The 21393-nt window shown below is 38.4% G+C and overlaps 2 protein-coding genes across 2 annotated transcripts in view; one reads left to right on the top strand and one right to left on the bottom strand.

Moving 5' to 3' along the window:
* LOC135226505 (muscle-specific protein 20-like) overlaps window positions 1–7468 on the bottom strand; it is a 15815-nt gene extending 8347 nt beyond the window's left edge. Inside the window, exon 1 of the mRNA XM_064266124.1 lies at window positions 7278–7468. Within this exon, the coding sequence (XP_064122194.1) occupies window positions 7278–7283 (6 nt within the window). The 5' untranslated portion in view covers window positions 7284–7468. The remainder of the gene's footprint in view (window positions 1–7277) is intronic.
* The window catches only part of LOC135226506 (muscle-specific protein 20-like), a 70590-nt gene extending 50601 nt beyond the window's left edge, over window positions 1–19989 (top strand). Inside the window, exons 2-5 of the mRNA XM_064266125.1 lie at window positions 13988–14101; window positions 16311–16405; window positions 17103–17223; window positions 18227–19989. Of these exons, the coding sequence (XP_064122195.1) occupies window positions 13988–14101; window positions 16311–16405; window positions 17103–17223; window positions 18227–18418 (522 nt within the window). The 3' untranslated portion in view covers window positions 18419–19989. The remainder of the gene's footprint in view (window positions 1–13987; window positions 14102–16310; window positions 16406–17102; window positions 17224–18226) is intronic.
* The last annotated feature ends 1404 nt before the right edge of the window (window positions 19990–21393 follow it).

Below are 21393 nucleotides of genomic sequence, written 5' to 3'. Positions count from 1 at the left end.
AACCTTGCCACAACCGCATGGCAACAGTGAACACGTAAACATACTCATATGTTCTATCTGTTTCTGATCGGTTCAAATCTCTCTCTCTCTCTCTCTCTCTCCTCTCTCTCTCTCTCTCTGTAGGATGCCTGTGTCAGTGCCCACAGTCCTTGCAACGCCAGATAAAAGTCAAGTAAATCAATCTCGAAAGACGAAAGGGCCTGACATTTAGAAATAAGGCACTATAGTAGATTCACATCAACCGTACATTTGATGTCTAGGCCAGGCCTTTACGACGCTCCTGATTGGCTGTTGATAAGCCAATCACAGGCTGGAAATTCTCAGTCTGTCGCGAGAATCACATGGGTAGGACTTATGTTCCACCTCTCCTGAGGTATACGTCTTTCAGGAGAGGTGGAACATACATCCTATCCATGTGAACTCTCGAGAGAGACTGAGAGTTTCCAGCCCTGTAATTGGCTTATTCAACAGCAATCAGGAGCGTCGTAAGGGACTGGCCTAGACATCAAATGCACGGGTGATGTGAACCTACTATAGTAAGAGGTCCAAAGACTTGCAGGAGAGGGACGTTTTACTTCGGTGCCTGACTTATCTTTTGTTGACCAGTTTGCCCAACTGGCGTCGTAGCACTATCAGCCAGCCACTTTCGGGCGAAATGACTCGCCCTCAAACTTCTCTTCGCCACCTGGCGTTCGCCCGCCTTCTTTATCCCCAGAAATAGACAGAAAGAGACAATCTCTGGCTGCTTGCGAGAGAAAAAAAAGCGTCTCGTCTTAGTCAGCATTTGCAACGGGTAAATATTCGCCGATACCGGCGTCGGAATGACTGAAGTTGCTGCGCTTGCTTGCGCGTTCGTGCGTGCCATCATCGCCTTCACGCCTTCACGAAAATGCGTGGCTTCGGGTTCAAGCAAAAGTTAGATAAATGCCAATATTCAAGCAGCAGAGTTGGACGTGAGAATCTGAAAAGTTGACAACAAATGCAAATGGAGACGCAATCTACTGTGTTCCTTTTTCAGATAAATGAGGCTGTTTGTTTTCTCCAGAAATTCAGATGTAAGACGCTTTAACCTCCAGATGCCTTGACTGTAGAGGCTCTTTATCCTAGATCTCTAGATGTCAGATGCTTTTATTTCTAGATGCCTAGAGCCAAGAGACTGTTTTCTCCAGATATTCAGATGTAAGACGCTTTTATCTCTAGATGCCTTGACTGTGGAGGCTCTTTACCCCAGATCTCTAGATGGTAGGCTTTTATTTCTAGATGCCTAGAGGCAAGAGGTTGCTTTCTCCAGATGCTCAGATGTAAGAGACTTTTATCTCTAGATGTCTTGACTGTAGAAGCTTATTACCCTAGATCTCTAGATGTCAGATTCTTTTATTTCTAGATGCCTAGAGGCAAGAGGCTGTTTTCTCCAGATATTTAGATGTAAGACGCTTTTATCACTAGATGCCTTGACTGTAGAGGCTCTTTACCCTACATCTCTAGATGTCAGATGCTTTTATTTCTAGATGCCTAGAGGCAAGAGGTTGTTCTCTCCCGATTTCTAGGGGTAAGAGATTTTTATCTCTAGATACCAAGAGGAAAGAGGCTGATTTTCATATATTTTTAGATGTAAGAGGCTGTCCTTTCTAAATTTCTAGATAAATGATACAGTTGCCTCTAGATTTCTAGATGTAAGGCACTTTTGCTTCTAGAGACCTAGAAGAGGGGTTTCGCGTTGAGTTAAAGATACAGGAATTTTAGGATAGGTTATTTATGATTTATTTATTAAAGAGTAAAAAATTAAATAATTAAATATATGCACATGTTAAACAGTACAGAAAAATTTTTCCTAATAAAATATAGCGTATTCATTTTCATTTTCGTTGGCGAAACAACGCTCTATTTGACCGTAGATTTTAGCGCGCGCCCCCGAATAAGCTGGAGGTCAATTCACGCCTTATTCATTCTTCAAAGGAGAAACATTACAGAAAGGTGTCTGCGATATTTTCTCATCATAAGAGAAACAGTTTCCTTCGGGGGGTTTTTTCGTAGGTGTTTATCCGCGTACATCGTCATTCTCACATCCGGCTTCTGAACGCCAGCGAAATCAAGACCGCCAAAATAGCCACGCCCTTTCGACGGCAGGTGTGTGCCCCGGTAACGTTGCCCACCCCAACGCCCCCCCGGGCGATGTCAATTACGTAAATATTTATGTCGGAAACGTCAGGTTTGTTTTGGGAGTCAAAAAGCCCGCGGTTCCTAGGGCCGCGCTGATCTGAAGACCTGTCTAAACACTGATTGGAAGTCTCTCTCTCTCTCTCTCTCTCTCTCTCTCTCTCTCTCTTTCAACATCCAGTCACTTAGGGCAAGGTGTTAAATCATTGGCTATCATCAAAGTAACTCAACACTTCACGGGAAGATGCAATGCAATCTCAAGATGCTTCATGCAATGCATTTAGAATTTTTAAAAATTTTCTAAGTGGAAGTCTTGAAGACTGAAATAAATCCTTCAGAGAGAGAGAGAGAGAGAGAGGGGGGGGGGGAGAGAGAGAGCACCAGGGGGGGCCACTTCAGACGTGGGGCAAGAAGTGCCTCTAAAAGTGAGGTGGATTATAGAAGTGGTTCGAGTGTGTTTTTGGCAAAGCGATCCCTTGAACGATGGTGGTGGTGAAGAAATTGGTGATGAGGATGATGATGATGATGATGATGGTGAACATTCTCGAAAATGGAATGTTGTTGCTAGGCTCTCTCTCTCTCTCTCTCTCTCTCTCTCTCTCTCTCTCTCTATCTCCTTTTACTTCTCTCTCTCTCTCTCTCTCTCTCTCTCTATCTATCGCCTTTTACTTCACTCTCTCCCACTGATACTACTCTGCTTTCACTTCTCTTGAATGACGACTACTTCTCCTTCATTTCAACTCTTTTCTTAGTTATTTTCTAATACCACTGCTGTTATATTTACAACTTTTTTCTTCTTCTTTCACGTCTACTTCTGCTGTTAATACTTCTATTTATAGTACTTCTGCTCTTTAGTTTTTCCCATGTTGTTTCACTATTACTTATATGGTCTGTCTACTTTTGCTTCTGTTTCTGTTTCTTCAAGTACAAATTACTCCTGTTCTTCTAAATTATATTTCTTCTCTCTTTTCCTCCTCTTTTACTATTTGTTTTCACTTCTTCCCTTCTTTCAGTTTCGCTTCGTCTTCTTCTTCTTCTTCTGTGACGACTTCACTTCTACTCACACTTCTGTCTCCCCCCTCTACTTCTCCCACTTCATCGTTCCAAGTTAATCAATAAAAGATTAAAGAAATCTATGGTAACCTAGAAGAGTAATCTCAAAGAACGTAGGCTAAAACACTTGAAGTAAACATTTTATCTTCGTCATCAAAAGTTAAGAATAGACTTCTAGATTACGAATAAATCTAGAAGACTTATTTTCACGAATCTACCTTTGTACCACTTGGCCGATGCTACACACACACACACACACACACACACACACACACACACGCACAAAGCCAGCTTTTGTTTACGTTTCTCATCTTGGCAAGCGTCTCGCGTTGCCATGGCAACGCAGACTCATTGTGCAATACCGGAGGAGAATCTTAAGAAAGAGCTTGTGGCTTACGAGGACGCATTTGGCGGTTTCTATACGATGAGTTTCAATCTTCAATCACTAGGATCCTCTGTGGTTGGTTGGCGACAACTTGCCCACGCCTCCACAGGTGGTCATGAGAACTTACAAGATATTTTATACCATTTTTTTCCTTTTGTTTCCACTCGGTTTTTGCATAGCCACCCCCCCCCTCTCTCTCTCTCTCTCTCTCTCTCTCTCTCTCTCTCTCTCTCTCTCTCTCCACTCGAAATGTTCTGTTAGACTGTCTTACTGACTGACTGTTTGTATCTGTTATGAATTTGTTCCTTTTGTTTTTATTCATTTATTTTCATTTATTTATTTCATTTATTTATTTATCTTTTTTTACTGATTTTATAATAAAAGTACCCTAAAGCTGTTCAGGCATAACTAAAAGGATATCCCAAAGAAAGAGAGAGAGAGAGAGACTGTTTTTCCTTCTTTTTTCAGTCTTACAGGTGGATGTCTTAAGTCATTCTTTTACCTCCCCACCAACCCAAATCTTGGCAGCTACCGACGACTTCGTCTGCCAAGAAGGAAATGAAAGAAACTTCTATATATTCCGAAAACAGGAAGAAAGAAAAAAAAGAGAGAAGTGGTAGGTTTAGTGAGGGGAGCAAAAGAGAAAGGAGAACAGGAAAAAATACACGTTCCCTTGACTCTGAATCCATTTGCAAAGCCCTGAACGCCTATGCTCTCTTCAGGCCAAACGGATGATCTTAGAAGATTCGATTCCTTAAAAGAGATTCAGTCCCATCCAAGGGAGATTTCTTAGCGTAAAGTCAACGATGACTTGAATTCAGTCGTTCTCTTGGGTATCGATTTCCTTTCACAAGTCTTTCAAGGGAGATTAAACACCCAAGAATTATTTTCTTGGCTGATGACTTCCTTTCACAAGTCCTTCAGGGAGAGGTTTGACGCCCCTCTCTGTGAGGAGATCAATCATCTTGAAAGGATTTCACTTCACTTCTTCGAAGAGATTTAGTAATCTTGAAAGGATTTCACTTCACTCCTTCGAGGAGATCAATCATCTTGAAAGGATTTCACTCCAATCCTTCGAAGAGATCAATCATCTTGAAAGGATTTCACTTCACTCCTTCGAGGAGATTTAGTAATCTTGAAAGGATTTCACTTCGCTCCTTCGAGGAGATCAATCATCTTGAAAGGATTTCACTCCAATCCTTCGAGGAGATTCAGTCATCCTCAAGTATACCTTGATCACTCCGTTAAGGGAGTATCAGTCTCCCTGCAGGGAGGGAGGATTCTTCTGTAAGATCACCCATGACTGAGATTCAGTCACCTTCAAGTGGGGTTGAAGCTTCGATCACCTACCGAGGTGTTCAGTTCATTTTCCTTCAAGGGCTGTAGTCCGTAGATCCTAAGGGAGATTCAGTCTCAAGCTATAGAACTGAATTCACTTTGGCTCACTTAAAAAAAAGAGTGAAAGGTCGACCTACGACTCTCATTTAATCTGCATTTATAAAAGGAGGAGGGTCATCATCCCGTGGGCTAATCTAAACTTGATACATGACCAGACAGGGAAGGATCTCATAACGAGCCAAATCTAAACAACAACAACAACAAAGGAACTGGTCTGTGAAATATAAAGGGAAACTAGAAGACTCATTCAGATTTTATGAGCTTTAGCCTAAGGTCACTGGCACTTAGATCATCAAGGCTAAGGTCACTGAGACTGAGGTGAAAGGGGCTAAGGCCATTTAGTCTGCAGTCGAAGACTTTAAGGTCAATAAGGCTAAGGTTAAAAAGAATAAGGTTACTGAAACCAAGGTCAGTGAGGGTAAAGTCAATGACACTCAAATGAAAGGGGCTAAGGCCAGTGAGTGAAGAAAAAGAGGCTAAGGTCAATGAAGCTAAAGCGAGGTCACTGAAACTGAGGTCAAAGAAACTAAGGTCATTGAGACTGAAGTTTAAAAAGTTAAGTCTAATGAAACCAAGTTACAAGAGAACAAGGTCACTGAGACTGAAGCCCAAAGAAGCTAAGGCCAGGTGAACTAAGGTCAGAGAGGTCAAGAAGCTAGGAACAATAAGTTGAAGGTCACATAGAGGCAAAGGTCATCAAGAAAAAGACCAAAGAGTTTAAGTCCAATGAAACACTACAACAGGAGGAGAATTCCGGAGCATGCAGGTTGAGGAATGGAGACAATCAGTGACTCTTCTCATTTCATAAACTGGCAAGATTTTTCGATGTTTTTTTAATGCTGATTCCTTAACGTGAACAATATGGTAAAACACAATCGTTGTTTTGGTGAGTGAATATAGGACTGCTGGATTGCTATGGCCATGCCTGGTTACCTGTTTACACCAGAGGTTTGGAAACACACACACACACACACACACACACACACACACACACTATATATATATATATATATATATATATATATATATATATATATATATATATATATATATATATATATATATATATATATATCATTGTGCATAAACCGACTGAAATACCGAAAACGTCCATTCCAGATTTCTTCGTCTCTCTCTGAAAGAAACTTTTATTTTTTGTTATTTTTCCTCTTACTTTAATTTACTACAGAAGACTCTCATCGCATATATCTAAAAGTTAGAAAGTTGCATTTCATTTTGTTTCCTTTAAAATAAACCTAAGGTTCCTTTTTCTTTTTCTTTTTTTCCCCTCTATCTTAATTTGAAGCTCTATTTCCAGAGCCGCTAAGAAAGACGATATTTTGCGCGAAATTCTTTCCGCTCGAGACTAAATGCAAACCTCAAGATATAGACGGAGGAAAAATGAAGCCGTAACATAATGCTATCTTAGCTTCGACCTACGAGCGTTCTCTCTCTCTCTCTTCTCTCTCTCTCTCTCTCTCTCTCTCTTCCAAGTATCCGCTTTTATACAGGTTTAATCCCTCGAGCATAACGAGATAAAAAGGAATTTTAAAAATCGAGACACAGATACGATTCATCCCTTTACTTCACCGACGAAAATTATGCTAAGCAACCTCTCGCATGAATAGCCAAGTGGCACATCTCCTTGCTCTGCGAGGAAATAAAAATATAATATTAAAAAGTTGTCAGCGCATTTGTTGTTCCCCTTTGGAGAAACGCGATGAAGACGCGCGCCGTAATTTTGCGCGCCCTTTCAAGATATCGAGAGACTGTCTGTTCTTGACGAGTCTCACCAGATAGGATTGAGGCTTCTGGAAGGTGTGGGCGCAGAAAAACTAGCGCGAAATATCAAGTTTCTCTTCCCAGGAAACTGTAATAAGAGAGAGAGAGAGAGAGAGAGAGAGAGAGAGAGAGAGAGAGAGAGAGAGAATGGACGTCTTGGCGTCACGAGAAAACTGGTGAGGTTAAGATGGGAGAACGAACTACCCCATCCTCAGGTGGGGCTGAATCGTTCTCAGAATTTCGACGTGAAATGAAGCACTGATGGCAACGACGATAACGCCAGAGAGAGGGCATTCGAAAACGCAACGAGAATACCATTCACAATCCTAGGACACAAATCAGTCAGCAAAACCCCGACAAAGACGAGACAATCAAGTCAATCAGACGCGCCGGAGATGTCCACGTCTAAGACTTGGGGGCCTTTGAAAATCAGCGGCATAACGGAGCCCGCACGCGAGAGGAGTGGGACAGCACAGTTCAGCATGACACAGGTGACACTTACCGGCATGTTTCAGGGGGAAAACAGGTAGTTGGTGCCACGAGAGGGAGAAGGAACGAGAGAGAGACAGGCGCCGATGTTGTGTTGATGGCGGTAAGGTGCACGATGCGACAGCCACTAGGCGTGGTGGTTGGGGGCCGAAGATAAGAGGGCTGTGACACGGACGCACTCACGAACGCCTCCACCTCTCACACTCTCTCTCTCTCTCTCTCTCTCTCTCTCTCTCTCCCTACCTCTTGAATTGGGATGGGTGGCACTTCAGGTCAGGGGAGAAGGCGTGGGCAGGCAGCAGCACTCAGGAGGTGGCAATGAAAGGCCCGTTGATGGGACTTGACCCGGGCCGGGGACCGGGTTCAACGCCCAGCGGGACTGCCATGATCGTCGTGAGTGCCAGCAAACTCGTCAGAAGGGGGGGGGGGGGGGGAAGTAAAGAGAGGAGGTCCACACACAGGTCCCTTCATGTCTCCTCCCCCAACCCAAGTAAAGTGGGCGTCTAAGGGCGGGAGGAGAACCTCAAAGGACGTGGGTGGAAAGAAGAGGCCCACCACGTGGACCTGATGGGAGGGATGATTTCGGAAAGGAGGGAACCGTTGCCACGCCCATGCCCATGCCCAGGGTATCGGGGCACCAACCGATTTGCTTTGCATGACGCCACGGTAGATTTACGGTAACAGATGAAGCTGTGGGTTTCTAAAATAAAGAACGAGAGAGAGAGAGAGAGAGAGAGAGAGAGAGAGAGAGAGACTTTACTTTGAATGTTTTTTTTTCTTTTTTGCAGCATGAGAACTTGTTTTCATAATAATTTACCCGGCTGTCTTGTCAAAATAGCTAATACACTCAGGCAGGTGCAGTCTCCCACTAAACAGCGAGCTGAAAATATCCCGTTTTCCGGTTTTTCTTTTTATTTTCGTTTTTTTTTTACTTTATGTTCTTGACACGAATGACTTGAGTACGCGAGTGTGTCTTATAAAATCATTAATCATTTTATTATTATTATTGTTATTATTATTATTATTATTATTATTATTATTATTATTATTATTATTATTATTATTATTATTATTATTATTCCGAAGATGAACCCTATTCATGTGGAACAAGCCTACAAGAACCATTGCCTAGACATTCAAGCTTCCAAAGAATAGCTTCATTTGAAAAAGTTACAGAAGAATGATGGGAAATACAGAAAGGAGAGAAATCATAGTATAAAGTGAATTGCTTTTGGGTTGTAATTCATTGCATCTTTACTGTTGTATTTCATACAATAGAATAAGGAAGGAAGGAAGGAAGGAAGGAGGGACGAATTATGTTGCAAAGTAAACCCTCTCCTGATGTCACCATTCATCTCAATCACCTATTCTATTCATTTAAAAAAAACTGTTTTCCTCAGTTTTTCTGTCTACCGACAGAGTCTTCCACTAACTCACTTGCTTCAATCTCTTATTCTATACTAAATGACAACGTTTCCTAATTGTCATTCTCCAAAGGTCGGACATCTTTCCTGAGAGAGAAAGAGAGAGAGAGAGAGAGAAGAGAGAGAGAGAGCACGAATTGGTGAGTCTCTTCAAGTTGAGCAATCGCGTCTTGTCGAGAGTTAGGCAATCGTCAGCTTGATCTCATTTTGAGGAGACAGACAGGGAACAGAGAAGAATAAAGATAGATAATAATAGAGATGAATGAATAAAATGCGTCCACGACAAAGCGTTTATTTACCTGTACCAGTTGCACCAAAAGGAAAAGGATGATAATGCAGAATATGAGGTTTATCACTGCATAATTATAATTGCCAAAGGGAGCCAGTGTTTTATGAAGGACTGCTGACTCCTTGACGTACATCCAGACTTTAAGCTTCGATCTTTTGATACCAAGCTTAAACTTTGATAGACTGTTCGTGTTTTGGGGGTACCACTAAAATTAGGGAGTACGGGAGGAAATGACACAGGACAGAGGTAGATGGAAGAGACTCATGAAAAACGGCGACCCCGAATAGGGATAAAGCCGGGAAGATGAAGAAGACTAAACTTAGGCATCAGGCAACCGACCCCTTCATGTAGGGACAACTGTGGTAAAAGAAGAAGACTAAACTTAGGCTTAACCCACAGAGGATGGAAAAAAGAAGATGAGAGAGAGTTCCAAAGTGTGGCAGTTGATCAAAGGAAACACTGGACGTATGAAGGGGGCGGGGGGGGGGGGGAGTCAGTTGCCGGGTGTTACGAGTATACTATAATGTGAGAATATCGGAAACCAAATGCTCTCTCTCTCTCTCTCTCTCTCTCTCTCTCTCTCTCTCTCTCTCTCTGGGTATTTCGATCATCATTTCTTTCCTATAATCTATCATATAATCTCCCTTTTTTCAAAAAGCGTGTTAGTTTCATTAATCGCTTATGTCTATATTGTGTACGTGTGTATTATACCCACGGATTATACCCTATACTCTCCCTTCTTCCACGAAGAGGAAGTCCATATCACAAAAATTACTTTATTGTAATTTTTATACAATAGTTTATGTTCGCTTTTACTTTTTTTATGATATTAATAGCTTGAAAACACCGACAATTTATTTTCTCTTCATAGTCTGTCAATTTTCTCTTTTATCAAATAAATGCGAGTTCTGTAAAGCTATTGTAGCTGAAAAATGTGATATTATGTGATATTAGGTATGTACACACACACCCATATATATATATATATATATATATATATATATATATATATATATGTATTATATATATATATATATATATATATCTATATATATATTATAATATATATATATATATATATATATATATATATATATATATATATATTATATATATATCTTTAAAATGGTCCGGAAAAATTTCGAACGGTGCAAAGGTATTTATTATGCCTAAATCAATTCACTGATTTATGCAATCAATTACTCTCTATATTTATATTATTATAAAGGCAATAATCTGTGCTGTTTTAGTATCACCAATACGTAGCGGAATAAAAGTATATATTTCAATGAAGAAATACGTCTGTTGGCTGTAAGAATTATGACCTGAAATAAATAAACGAATAAAAGACAAAACATTAGACATAAAATATGTCATAGATGAAGAATAAGCACAGAAACGAAAATACGTAAGAATCTAATGAAACCCCAACCATTGGCAGTAAAGAAAACGAGATATGGGTAATAGAAAACGGAGATAAAACGAACAGATGGTGGGGGATCTTTTTTATTCAGTTTGCAAATAAAGGAGAGAGAGAGAGGTCATGGGAAGTCCGAAGCTATGCTCCATAACTTCCGCCAGTTGGCCAAAGAGGAAATGAATTTATCCTTCTGTTTTTACAATTATCATCACCGACTATTATGGTTATGATTATTACAAATGATGAAAGATTCATGTTTTTATTTGTTTATTTGTTTACAGGATCACGAATGAAATTATATTTATTATACTTATCAACCTGGGTAGTGGTATTCAGCTTAGTATCTACATTATTATTATTATTATTATTATTATTATTATTATTATTATTATTATTATTATTATATTAACACTTAAGGATTCACACAGAAATCGTCTAAATAAGACAAGAGATATAACAGAAAAATGCAGAGAGAGAGAGAGAGAGAGAGACCATGTTTATTTATTATAAGGAGAGCTAACTTGTTGAGACTTCCCCCTGTTGCTTACTGTAATTTCTGCAATCTGCCCCCCCCGCACCGACCACCCGACCATCCTCTCTCTCTCTCTCTCTCTCTCTCTCTCTCCTCATTTTCTTTTAGCTCTGCACCTCCTATTCGGGAGATGACATCAGGGGCCCTATAAGTGTTCTTGTCATCCATCAGCCGTCGCTGATCTCTGTGCCAGAGCTAAGGTGCTCATCCTGAATGGTGGTGGGCGTGGTAGGTGGCTTTTGGGCGTTTTGGTGGTTGGGTCGGTGCGTTTTTTGGGTGGGTGGGTGGCTGGGTTAATTTATGGCGCTGAGTGGATGGGTGGGTGTGAGTAGGGTTAATTTGTGGGTTTGTGGGAGAGTGTGGGTTAACTTGTGGGTTGGTTGTGGGTAATTTGTGGTGGGTGGGTTGGTTGGTAGATGAGTTAATTTGTGGGCTGGGGAGGGTTTAATTTATGGATGGTTAATGGTTTGGTGGTAGGTGGCTGGGTTAGGGTTTTGGAATTTGGGTGGGGAGGTGGAGGGGTTTAATTGGGTTTTGAGGAGTTGGTAATTTGTGTGTTGGTGGGGTGGGGGGGGTGGGTTATTTTGTGGGTAAGGGTGAGAATTGTGGGGGTTAATTTGTGGTGTGGTGATGCTGGGTTAATTTTGTGGGTGGTGGGTGGGAGGGTTAATTTGTGGGGTTGTGATGAGGTGTTAATTGTTTGGGGGGTGTTTGTGTTGGTGGGTGGGTTATTTGTGGTGGAAATGTGTTGGTTGGTAGGTGAGTTAATTTGTGGGTTGGTGAGTGAGTGAGTTATGTGGGTGGGTGAGGGGGTTAATCTATTGTGGATGGGGTTGGTTGGTAGGTGGGTTGATTTGTGGTCGATGGGTTGGTGGTGGGTTTTAAGGGTGGGTTTTAATTTGTGGCGGTTGGTGGTGGGTTTAATTTGTGGTCGAGGGGTTGGTAGTGGTAGTGTGTAATTTGTGGGTCGTGGTGGTTAGGTGGGAATCGGTTAAATTAAGTTGGGCGGGTAAAAATTTTTTTGGAGGTGGGTAGGTTCTTAATTTGTTTTTGGAGAGGTTGGAAATTTGAGAGTGGGCGAAAGAAATTATTCTTGTTGTTGTTGTTGTTGTTGTTGTGTCGAAAAGATAAATAGTCAGTGAATCATTGTAGAGATTCTGTGCATCGTGTTCGGATAGATAAAATCGAGTGACTGACTCTCAGAGAGCTGGACAGACGCCAAACTGCTAAGTTGTCAGGCGGTGGGATTTCCCCCATCTTTCCAATTTCCATTTCCTCCTTCTCTTGTCCGCTTACCTCATCGCCGTCGTCATTTTCTCTCTCTCTTCTACCCCCTTTTCTGTCTATTAATCTGTCGCTTGGATTCATCTATGATATCGCCTACTACATCGTTTTCGTCTTTTATTTCCTCTTCTGTCTATCTGTCGCTTGACTTACCTATTATCATCATCATCCTTTTCATCTTCTTCTTCTTCTTCTCTCTATCTATCGCTACCTTTACCTAATATCCTCTTCTTCTTCTTCTTCTCCTGTCTATCTATCGCTTGATTTATCTTTTTCTGTCTATCTATCACTTATTTGCCTATTATCATCTACTTTTTCTTCTTCGTCTATCTATCGCTTGATTTACCTATTATCGTCTTCTACTTTTTCTTCTACCGTCCATCTATCGCTCGATTTACCTACTATCATCTACTTCTTCTTCCGTCTATCTATCGCTTGATTTACCTATTATTATCTCCTACTTCTTCCGTCTATCTATCGTTTGATTTACTTATTATCATCTCCTACTTCTTCTTCGGTCTACGCATCGCTTCATTTACCTATTATCTTCATTTACCTATCATCATCTACTTTTTCTTCTTCCGTCTATCTATCGCTCGATTTACCTACTATCATCTCCTACTTCTTCTTCCGTCTGTCTATCGCCTGATTTACCTATCATTATCTCCTACTTCTTCTTCCGTCTATCTGTCGCTTGATTTCCCTATTATCATCTCCTACTTCTCCTTCCGTCTGTCTATTGCTTGATTTATCTGTGGCAATCTACTTTTCCCTCTTCCATCTCTATCTTTCACTCGATCTATCGGTGATTGATATTTATAAGCCTTGTGATTTTTTTAAATTCTGTTAAATTCTAGTAAGGATCATTAATCATACCATATATTTTGTCTGAGTGGAGAAAATATACCATGTTATAACACACATGTCTACTATAACACGCGCTGAGCGCAACATTTGGATTCATTTGAAGGCGATGGAAATTGTGTGCAGGAATTTGAGAATTGATTAGCATTTGCATCTGTGCTCGTGGATATAGAAATATAAAATAGATTAGCTCTTCCACGCGTCGCCCCTTCATTGGCAAAGGGTCGAATATGCAATTTTGACATTCTTTGTGCTATCTATCTGCGTCGATGGTGATAACTCAAAACATTTTCATAATGTATATTCGACATCTTGCCAAAAAAAAATTTAAAAAAAACGATGTGTGAGGCAAAATGAGAATATGAAATCAATTAACATTTGCATCCGTGTACAGGATTATAAGAGTATGTCGGAACATTATGTTCACCTATGTTCGTCAATAAGGAATTACCGACTCCCTCAGCAATTACACCTGTGTTTAATAAGAATATGAAGCTGCATAGCATTTGCACCTGTGTGCAATGGGCCCAGCTTATTCGGCGCGTGTAGAAAAATTATTCACTTGCAAACGAGTGTATCAGCAAATGCTTTGTCATATTCAAACCACAAACAAAGGAGGATCATTAGATAATATGTGCAAACGTTATTGTGGACTAAACCACAAATAATTCAAGCCACAACTAGCAGTTAATCGTATCACTTTTCTTATCAAATACTGTAGGGTTTTTCAATGTTTGTTTGTTCCCCTCCCCCTCAACTCCCGCCCATTCGATACCCACTTAGCCGTCCAACCCCTCCACAACATTACCCATACCCTCCTATTTCATTTGATAATCGACAGCACTTACTGAAGATGATTTCGTCTTCAGATTATTAATTACGATTTTTTTTATGCCCTTCTCCATGGCAGATGCTTGGCAAACGGGACGAAGGTATGGAAAAGGAGGCAATCGAGTGGATCTTCACTGTCCTCGGGGAACCACAGCCTCAAGGAGCTTTCGAGGACATCCTTCGTGATGGCCAGGTAAGACCCATTTCCTAGGAAATTCATTATTATTATTATTATTATTATTATTATTATTATTATTATTATTATTATTATTATTATTATTTCTTAGGAAGTGGGCTAATTAATGATCGCATACTGGAAGTTCTGTGATTACGAAAGACATCTGGTCGAAGATAAGCCTTATAAAATATCTCTCTCTCTCTCTCTCTCTCTCTCTCTCTCTTTCATAGGTACACAAGCACCCGATTTTCTCTTTATCATATTTGCCTATTACTAAATATCTCTATCTCTCCCTCCGTCTTTCCACTAAGTATTTACTTTAGAAACACAAAAACATACTCTCTCTCTCTCTCTCTCTTCTACTCTCTCTCTCTCTCTCATCATCGGTCTCTCATCTCTCTCCTCTCTCTCTCTCAATCTCTCTCTCTCTCTGACATATACATACATACATACATATATCTCTCTCTCTCTCTCTCTCTCTGACATATACATACATATATATATATATATATATATATATAATATATATATATATATATATATATATGATATAATATATATATAGTATATATATATATATATATATATATATACATATATATATACACGTCCTGTGTGTGTGGATACTCACTTCTGCAGACACTCATAAACTCTCTTCGTCCCATCTCGTCTCTCTCTCTCTTATGTTACCCTTCACTCTGTTGACACTCGAATCTCTCTCTTGAGAAATGGGAGCCGCACAATGCCGGCATAGTGGCCAGAAATTTAGAATAAAAAAAAAACGAAAAGTGATACCATATTAAACAAAAGACAAGAGGGCCATCACGTCTCAGGAGACCCAAATTTGGCAAAAACCGGACAAGTTACGATCGAACCTTCTCAGCCGCTGCAATTCCGGCTCTTACGCCTAAGCCATATGGCTGAAACGAACGACTGAACTTAGTGGTTAGTGCTTAGATGTGGTTAGTTCTAGTAGATTTTTCGGTTTTCGGTCGGTCGTACGTTTATGATAATAACACACCTTTGGGTTCAGAGAAGACTGTAAAGGAATGTTTAATGCCTTTTAATTATATTATATTTAATATATATTATATATATTATCATCTTATTAATGTATGATATATATAGATATAGATATATTATATATGATATACTATATGTGTGTGTGTGTGTGTGTGTGTGTGTGTGTGATAATGTATCAGTGAGTATTTATACTTACATACATACTTCATAAGGTGATCAATGGATATTTATGCTCACATACATATGTGATAATCTTATCAGCGAGTATCTATACATACATATATACTTGATAAGGTGATCAATGAATATTTGTACATACAGTCATACATACATACATACTACATATGTGGTAATGTTATCAGTGAGTATTTATACATACATATATACATGATAATGTGATCAATGGATATTCGAATAATACATACAACATACATACATACATACCCAAAATACATATGTGATTAATGTATCAGTGAGCATTTACACATATATATATATATATATATATATAATATATATATATATATATATATATGTGTGGTGTGTGTGTGTGTGTGTGTGTATGTATATATATACATTATGTGATCAATGAATATTTATACATACATTCATACTTACATACATACATCCTAATGTGATCGGTGCGTATTTATGTATACATACATGCAATTTACATTTTAATACATGTACTGCAAATATATTTCGAAATTTTGAAAACCGTTCATTAATGGATGTAAAATGTGACAAAGATGTCGTCTTTCCAAACATCTCATAGCAAGAAGCAGTTGCCGAATGAAAAAAAAAAATAATAATAATAAAATCAACCTCCTTCACCTTTCTCGTACCCTTAATCCCACCAAAAAAATCCCCACTTTTATCCCCCAAAAGTCACCTCCTCCGACGGGAGGAGGAGTCTCTAGGCCGAGGAAAAATATATGAAGAAGTCTCTCGGTCCCGGTTTAGTTTATTTTTTTCTTTCTTTCTTTTTTTTGGGAGGGGCCAACTCAAGGATGTTGACAACCCGATCCTGTTAAACGTCTCATTGGGCTTCTAATGAAAATGAATGAAAGCGAGCAGCCGGCGTGCCTTCAGCTAGAGTCAAAGAGAGGGCTCTCTCTCTCTCTCTCTCTCTCTCTCTCTCTCTCTCTCTCTCTCTCTCTCTGTGTTTGGAGTTGACGCTGATGTCATGTCATTCTTCCAGGTGCTCTGCCGACTCATGAACAAGCTGTGTCCAGGATGCATCCCAAAAATTAATACCTCTGGTGGAGACTTCAAGATGATGGAGAACATCAACAAGTAAGATTGAGCTCTCTCTCTCTCTCTCTCTCTCTCTCTCTCTCTCTCTCTCTCTCTCTCTCATATATATATATATATATATATATATATATATATATATATATATATACAAAATATATATATATATATATATATACATATATATATATATATATATATATATATATATATATATATATTCTATGGATGTCAGATAAAGATCACCGCCTCCTTCATCCTATACTTTCACTGTTTAATAAAAGGTGAGCTCCTAATCAGAATATATATATATATATATATTATATAAATATATATATATATTTATAGTATATATATTATATATATATATATATATATATATTGGGATATTGGGTGGGGCACCATATGAATGTCGATAAAGATCATCCTATACTTTCACTGTTTAATGAAGGTGAGCTCATAATCAGAATCATATATATTATATATATATATCTATATATATATAATATAGATATTATACTATATATAATATATATATATATTCATTTATTTGCTCATACATTCATTTACTTTTATTTCACACCCAGCGCCTATTAACAATAAAAGTATTCACCTGTAGCGATCAAATCCACCTGTAGCGAATCTATCAACATATCTATAGCTATTTATCTGTATGTGTCTGTCTACCTGTAAGAAAACCCTGTAAAAAGCCCCCTCTTCCCCCTCCCCCCGCGCACAGGTTCTCCGATGCCATGAGGAAATACGGAGTGCCAATCGTGGACATGTTCCAGACTGCCGACTTGTACGAGAAGAAGGACATCGGGACTGTAGTCAACGCCATCCACGCTCTGGGACGCACGGTCAGTATATAGTGTCTTTGCACGTTCGTTCGTACGTTCGTAAGTTCGTTCTCTTTTCGCTCCGTCTGTGTCGTCTTTTGATCTGTTACTGTTTTGTCAGTTCGTGCTATGCTTTCTCGTCTTCCTTGAGTGTCTCTTTCTAATTTCAATGTTATGTTTCGTTCGTTCGTGCGTACGTTCGTAAGTTCGTTCTCTTTTCGCTTCATCTGTTGCTCTGTTTCTCCGTTTCGTCCGTTCGTGCTATGTCTTCTCGTCTTCGTTGAGTGTCTCTTTCTAAATTCAATGTTATGTTTCGTTCGTTCGTGCGTACGTTCGTAAGTTCGTACGTTCGTAAGTTCGTTCTCTTTTCGCTTCGTCTGTTGATCTGTTACTGTTTAGTCAGTTCGTGCTATGTCTTTCTCGTCTTCGTTGAGTGTCTCTTTCTAAATGTAATGCTGTGTTTTGTTCGTTCGTTTGTTTGTTCGTTCCTTCCTTATCACTGTTTTTGTTTCGTCTTTGTTATTTGTGTTTTTATATATATTCCTATTTCCTTCGTTCGTTCGTTCGTGTTGATTATTTTTTTACCGTCTCTGTTATTTGTGTGTTTAATTCTGTACTTCTTTAAGATTTAATTATTCAGTTGTCATTTTTTATATATTTTGGTCGTTTGTCTTTTTTTTGTTCTCTAGCTTTTTATTTTTATTTATTTATTGCATTTGTTTATTTACTTATTTCCTCTTATATTTATCAATTTCGGTTTTGTCTTCCAGTAGAAGCAGTTAAGAAAGGTCAATTAGCAGCAGAAAAATAGCGGGAAAAAAGCAGTTCTGTTTAGTATGGAATAAATAGACTGAATGACGAAGAAAATCCTTTAAATAAATGAATGAATAAAAATAGCGGAAAAAAGCATTTCTGTAGAGTATTTAATAACAAAGAATGAATGACGAAGATAATCATTTTTTAAAAAAATGAATGCTTTATTTGAATTAAACAAAAAGTAACAGACCTGAACATTATACCGCAGACCTACCAGCACCCAGAATGGGCCGGCCCTTGGTTGGGGCCACGCCCTGCTGAGGAGCACAAGAGGGAGTTCTCCGAGGAGGTCCTGGCCGCTGGGAGGGCCCACATAGGCCTGCAAGCTGGCACCAACAAGGGCGCGTCCCAGGCTGGCGACACAACGGGCGCCCAGAGGAGGGTCATCCTCGGGAAGTAAGAGAGGGCGCCTTCAGAAGAACAACAAGAAGAAGAAGAGGAGGAAGAGGTCAAGTTTAAATTCTTTCGGCCTACTCGAAGATTTCAGAGATGAAATTCTTAATTTCGAATGTTACACATTTCAGGTATAGATCTTTAGGCCTACTTGAAATCTTCAAGTTAAAATTGTTAATTCCAAAGGTTAATCATTTCAGGTAGATTCCTTTAAATGACTAGATGTCTTCAAGATAAAATTGTTAATTTCAGGTAGAGTCTTTAGGCCTACTCGAAGATTTCAAAATTAAATTGGTTAGTTCCAAAGGTTGATAATTTCAAGTAAATGCCTTTAAATTACTAGATATCTTCGAGATACAATTCTTAATTCCAAAGGTTAATCATTTCAGGTAGATTCCTTATGCCTACTCGAAGACTGTAAGATAAAGTAGTTCGTTTCAAAAGTTGATGACCTTAGACTATACGTTCAAAAGATATTGTTAATTTAATTCTAAATTCAGAAAACAATGATCAATTAATTTTCGAGTTTATTAATGCCATTATTATTCGCGTTCTGACTTCCTAATTGAAGAATTGAAGAAATGAATTCTTGATAATATTAAGACTGAATTATTGGTACGTGTCATTTTAAAAGCTGCCTACGACGAGTGGGATCAGTCTTGTCGTCAAATCAGAGAAAACATTCACTTCCTAACGCTTTTGATAACAGTAGCTATACTTCTGTACTTGATACTAATAGAAGCTTCCTAAACACTCGATAGTTAACTTGGTTAAAAAAAGAAAACGAAGAAGTGATTTCATGATTCTCGAAACATAAAAATACGAGTTGCGTCTTCCCTAACATCTTTCTCCTAATTAACAAAAGCTCTTTTTTTGCATCTGATCAATTCCGAACGTACTAACAGCTACTGTAATCACCTCGTAACCATCTGAAGTAACCAATTTTGACAACATTGAAGTATATAACCAATTTTGATGGACAACTTTTAGTTTAACGAGTGTCAACAGCGCCTAACAACCAGTAACGAACTTAACAGCTATTTATGGAGTCGTAATATCTGTGCGGAGTTCCTTCCCTTACGCAATTACTAATCACCTATACTAAAAGGATACTGACCAGTAAAAGCGATAACTGACCACTAATATGTCGTCACGTTAGCATCAATCTACCGACTACTAACAAGATTATTACTATTAATACGAGCACAAACGCCAAGCCAAAAAATGACCTCAATGAAATTGCAACACAGCTGATAGAAGATCCCACTGAAACCGAAGACGAGTAACAATGATTTATTCAGAGTTGATTCACCGACCACCACTTACCTATCTGGAGTGGTAGCGTAGCGCTATTCAGTTTCCTCTTAATCAGAAATCAGGATTAGAGTCATTGATGCTTATATATATATATACTATAAAACCACCAGCTGGATTCGGTCGACTCTCCACGTTAAATCGCCAAAGGAAATGAATGAATTCGCAAATACAAAAGCAGTTGCTCCTCTTCTGAAGAACAAACGCTCCCTGAATTGGATGTGGCATTGGATGTGTTTCGATCAATAAATGTTTCAAAAACGACGCCTGGTTTTATTCTATCCTCTCTGGCAACTAAATGGCCAGGTTTCTTTTTTTTTTTTTCAAGTCACCTGCTTACTCCAGAGGCTTAAAGTTTTCATTGTAACCTAGTGTGTGAGTGAGATATAGATATAATATAATTATATATATATATATATATATATATATATATATATATATATATATATATATACAGAGAGAGAGAGAGAGAGCAGAACAATGACAAAGAATAATAAGAAATAAAAAATACGAAACTCTCCTCTTAACAGCTACTGACACGAAAATTAGTATTGAATGAACGAACGAAGCAGAGTTCTCTGATATCAGGCAGATGCGAAGCCAGGTGTGTGTCTGTGCGGGTCCTTACTAAGTGCACAGCTGTCTTCATTTTTAAGATCAGAGGATAAAAAGCTCATATTGTCAGTTACCATTGTAAATGATTATACACACAGACACACACACACACACACACACACACATATATATATATAGTATATATATATATATCTATATATATATATAATATATTTATATATATATCTGTATATATATACATATGTATAAATATATACATACATACATATATATATATATATATATATATATATATATATGATATATATTATATATATATTTGTGTATTATTTTAATATATATATAAATATATATATATATATATCCTACATATATATATATATTCTAAATAAAATCAAACAGGCATACTTACTGTGGATTTACTTTCTCATTTCACTGACTCGTTTGATTATGAGTTTTCTTTGATTCTTCTTCTTCTTCTTCTCTTCTTCTTCTTCTTATTCTTCTTATTATTATTATTATTATTAAATTAAATTATTATTATTATTTATTATTTTATTATTATTATTACATTACATTAATTCATTATTATCATCATCATTATTATTATTATCATTATTATTATTATCATAAGTAGGAAATGGACCCCTCCTCCAGCAAGTCCTGTCAAACAGAGAGGCTGCACCATTTTAATAAATTTTAAACTGTCTCAACTGAAAATTGAGAAGACTTGACCAGGTCATTTTAATCCATTTAAAAAATATCAGTAGCAATAAAATAATTCAAACGCTTCAACAAAAGCTTTAAGGCTTTCAAAGCCATTAAAAGTCCTCCCAAAAGCTTTTAAAAGCTTGGCGAAAGCTGAACCACATCAGATCAGTCAAGCGTTTTCCCCTCTTTAACTGACAATTAAGTCATTGCTCAACATTTATCTGCGTCGCCTCCGATGCAACACATTAGCATGAACGGCGTGACGCGTTACTATGAAATATTACGTAATTAAATCTCTCTCTCTCTCTCTCTCTCTCTCTCTCTCTCTCTTTCAGTGTATGCACATTTAAATCCCATTAATGTTAATGTGACACATTAAGC

Source organism: Macrobrachium nipponense, chromosome 14, assembly GCF_015104395.2.
Source record: "Macrobrachium nipponense isolate FS-2020 chromosome 14, ASM1510439v2, whole genome shotgun sequence".
Lineage (NCBI taxonomy): Eukaryota > Metazoa > Arthropoda > Malacostraca > Decapoda > Palaemonidae > Macrobrachium > Macrobrachium nipponense.
Note: the sequence above shows the minus strand (reverse complement) of the source record. Positions and strands in the feature narration are given on the sequence as shown.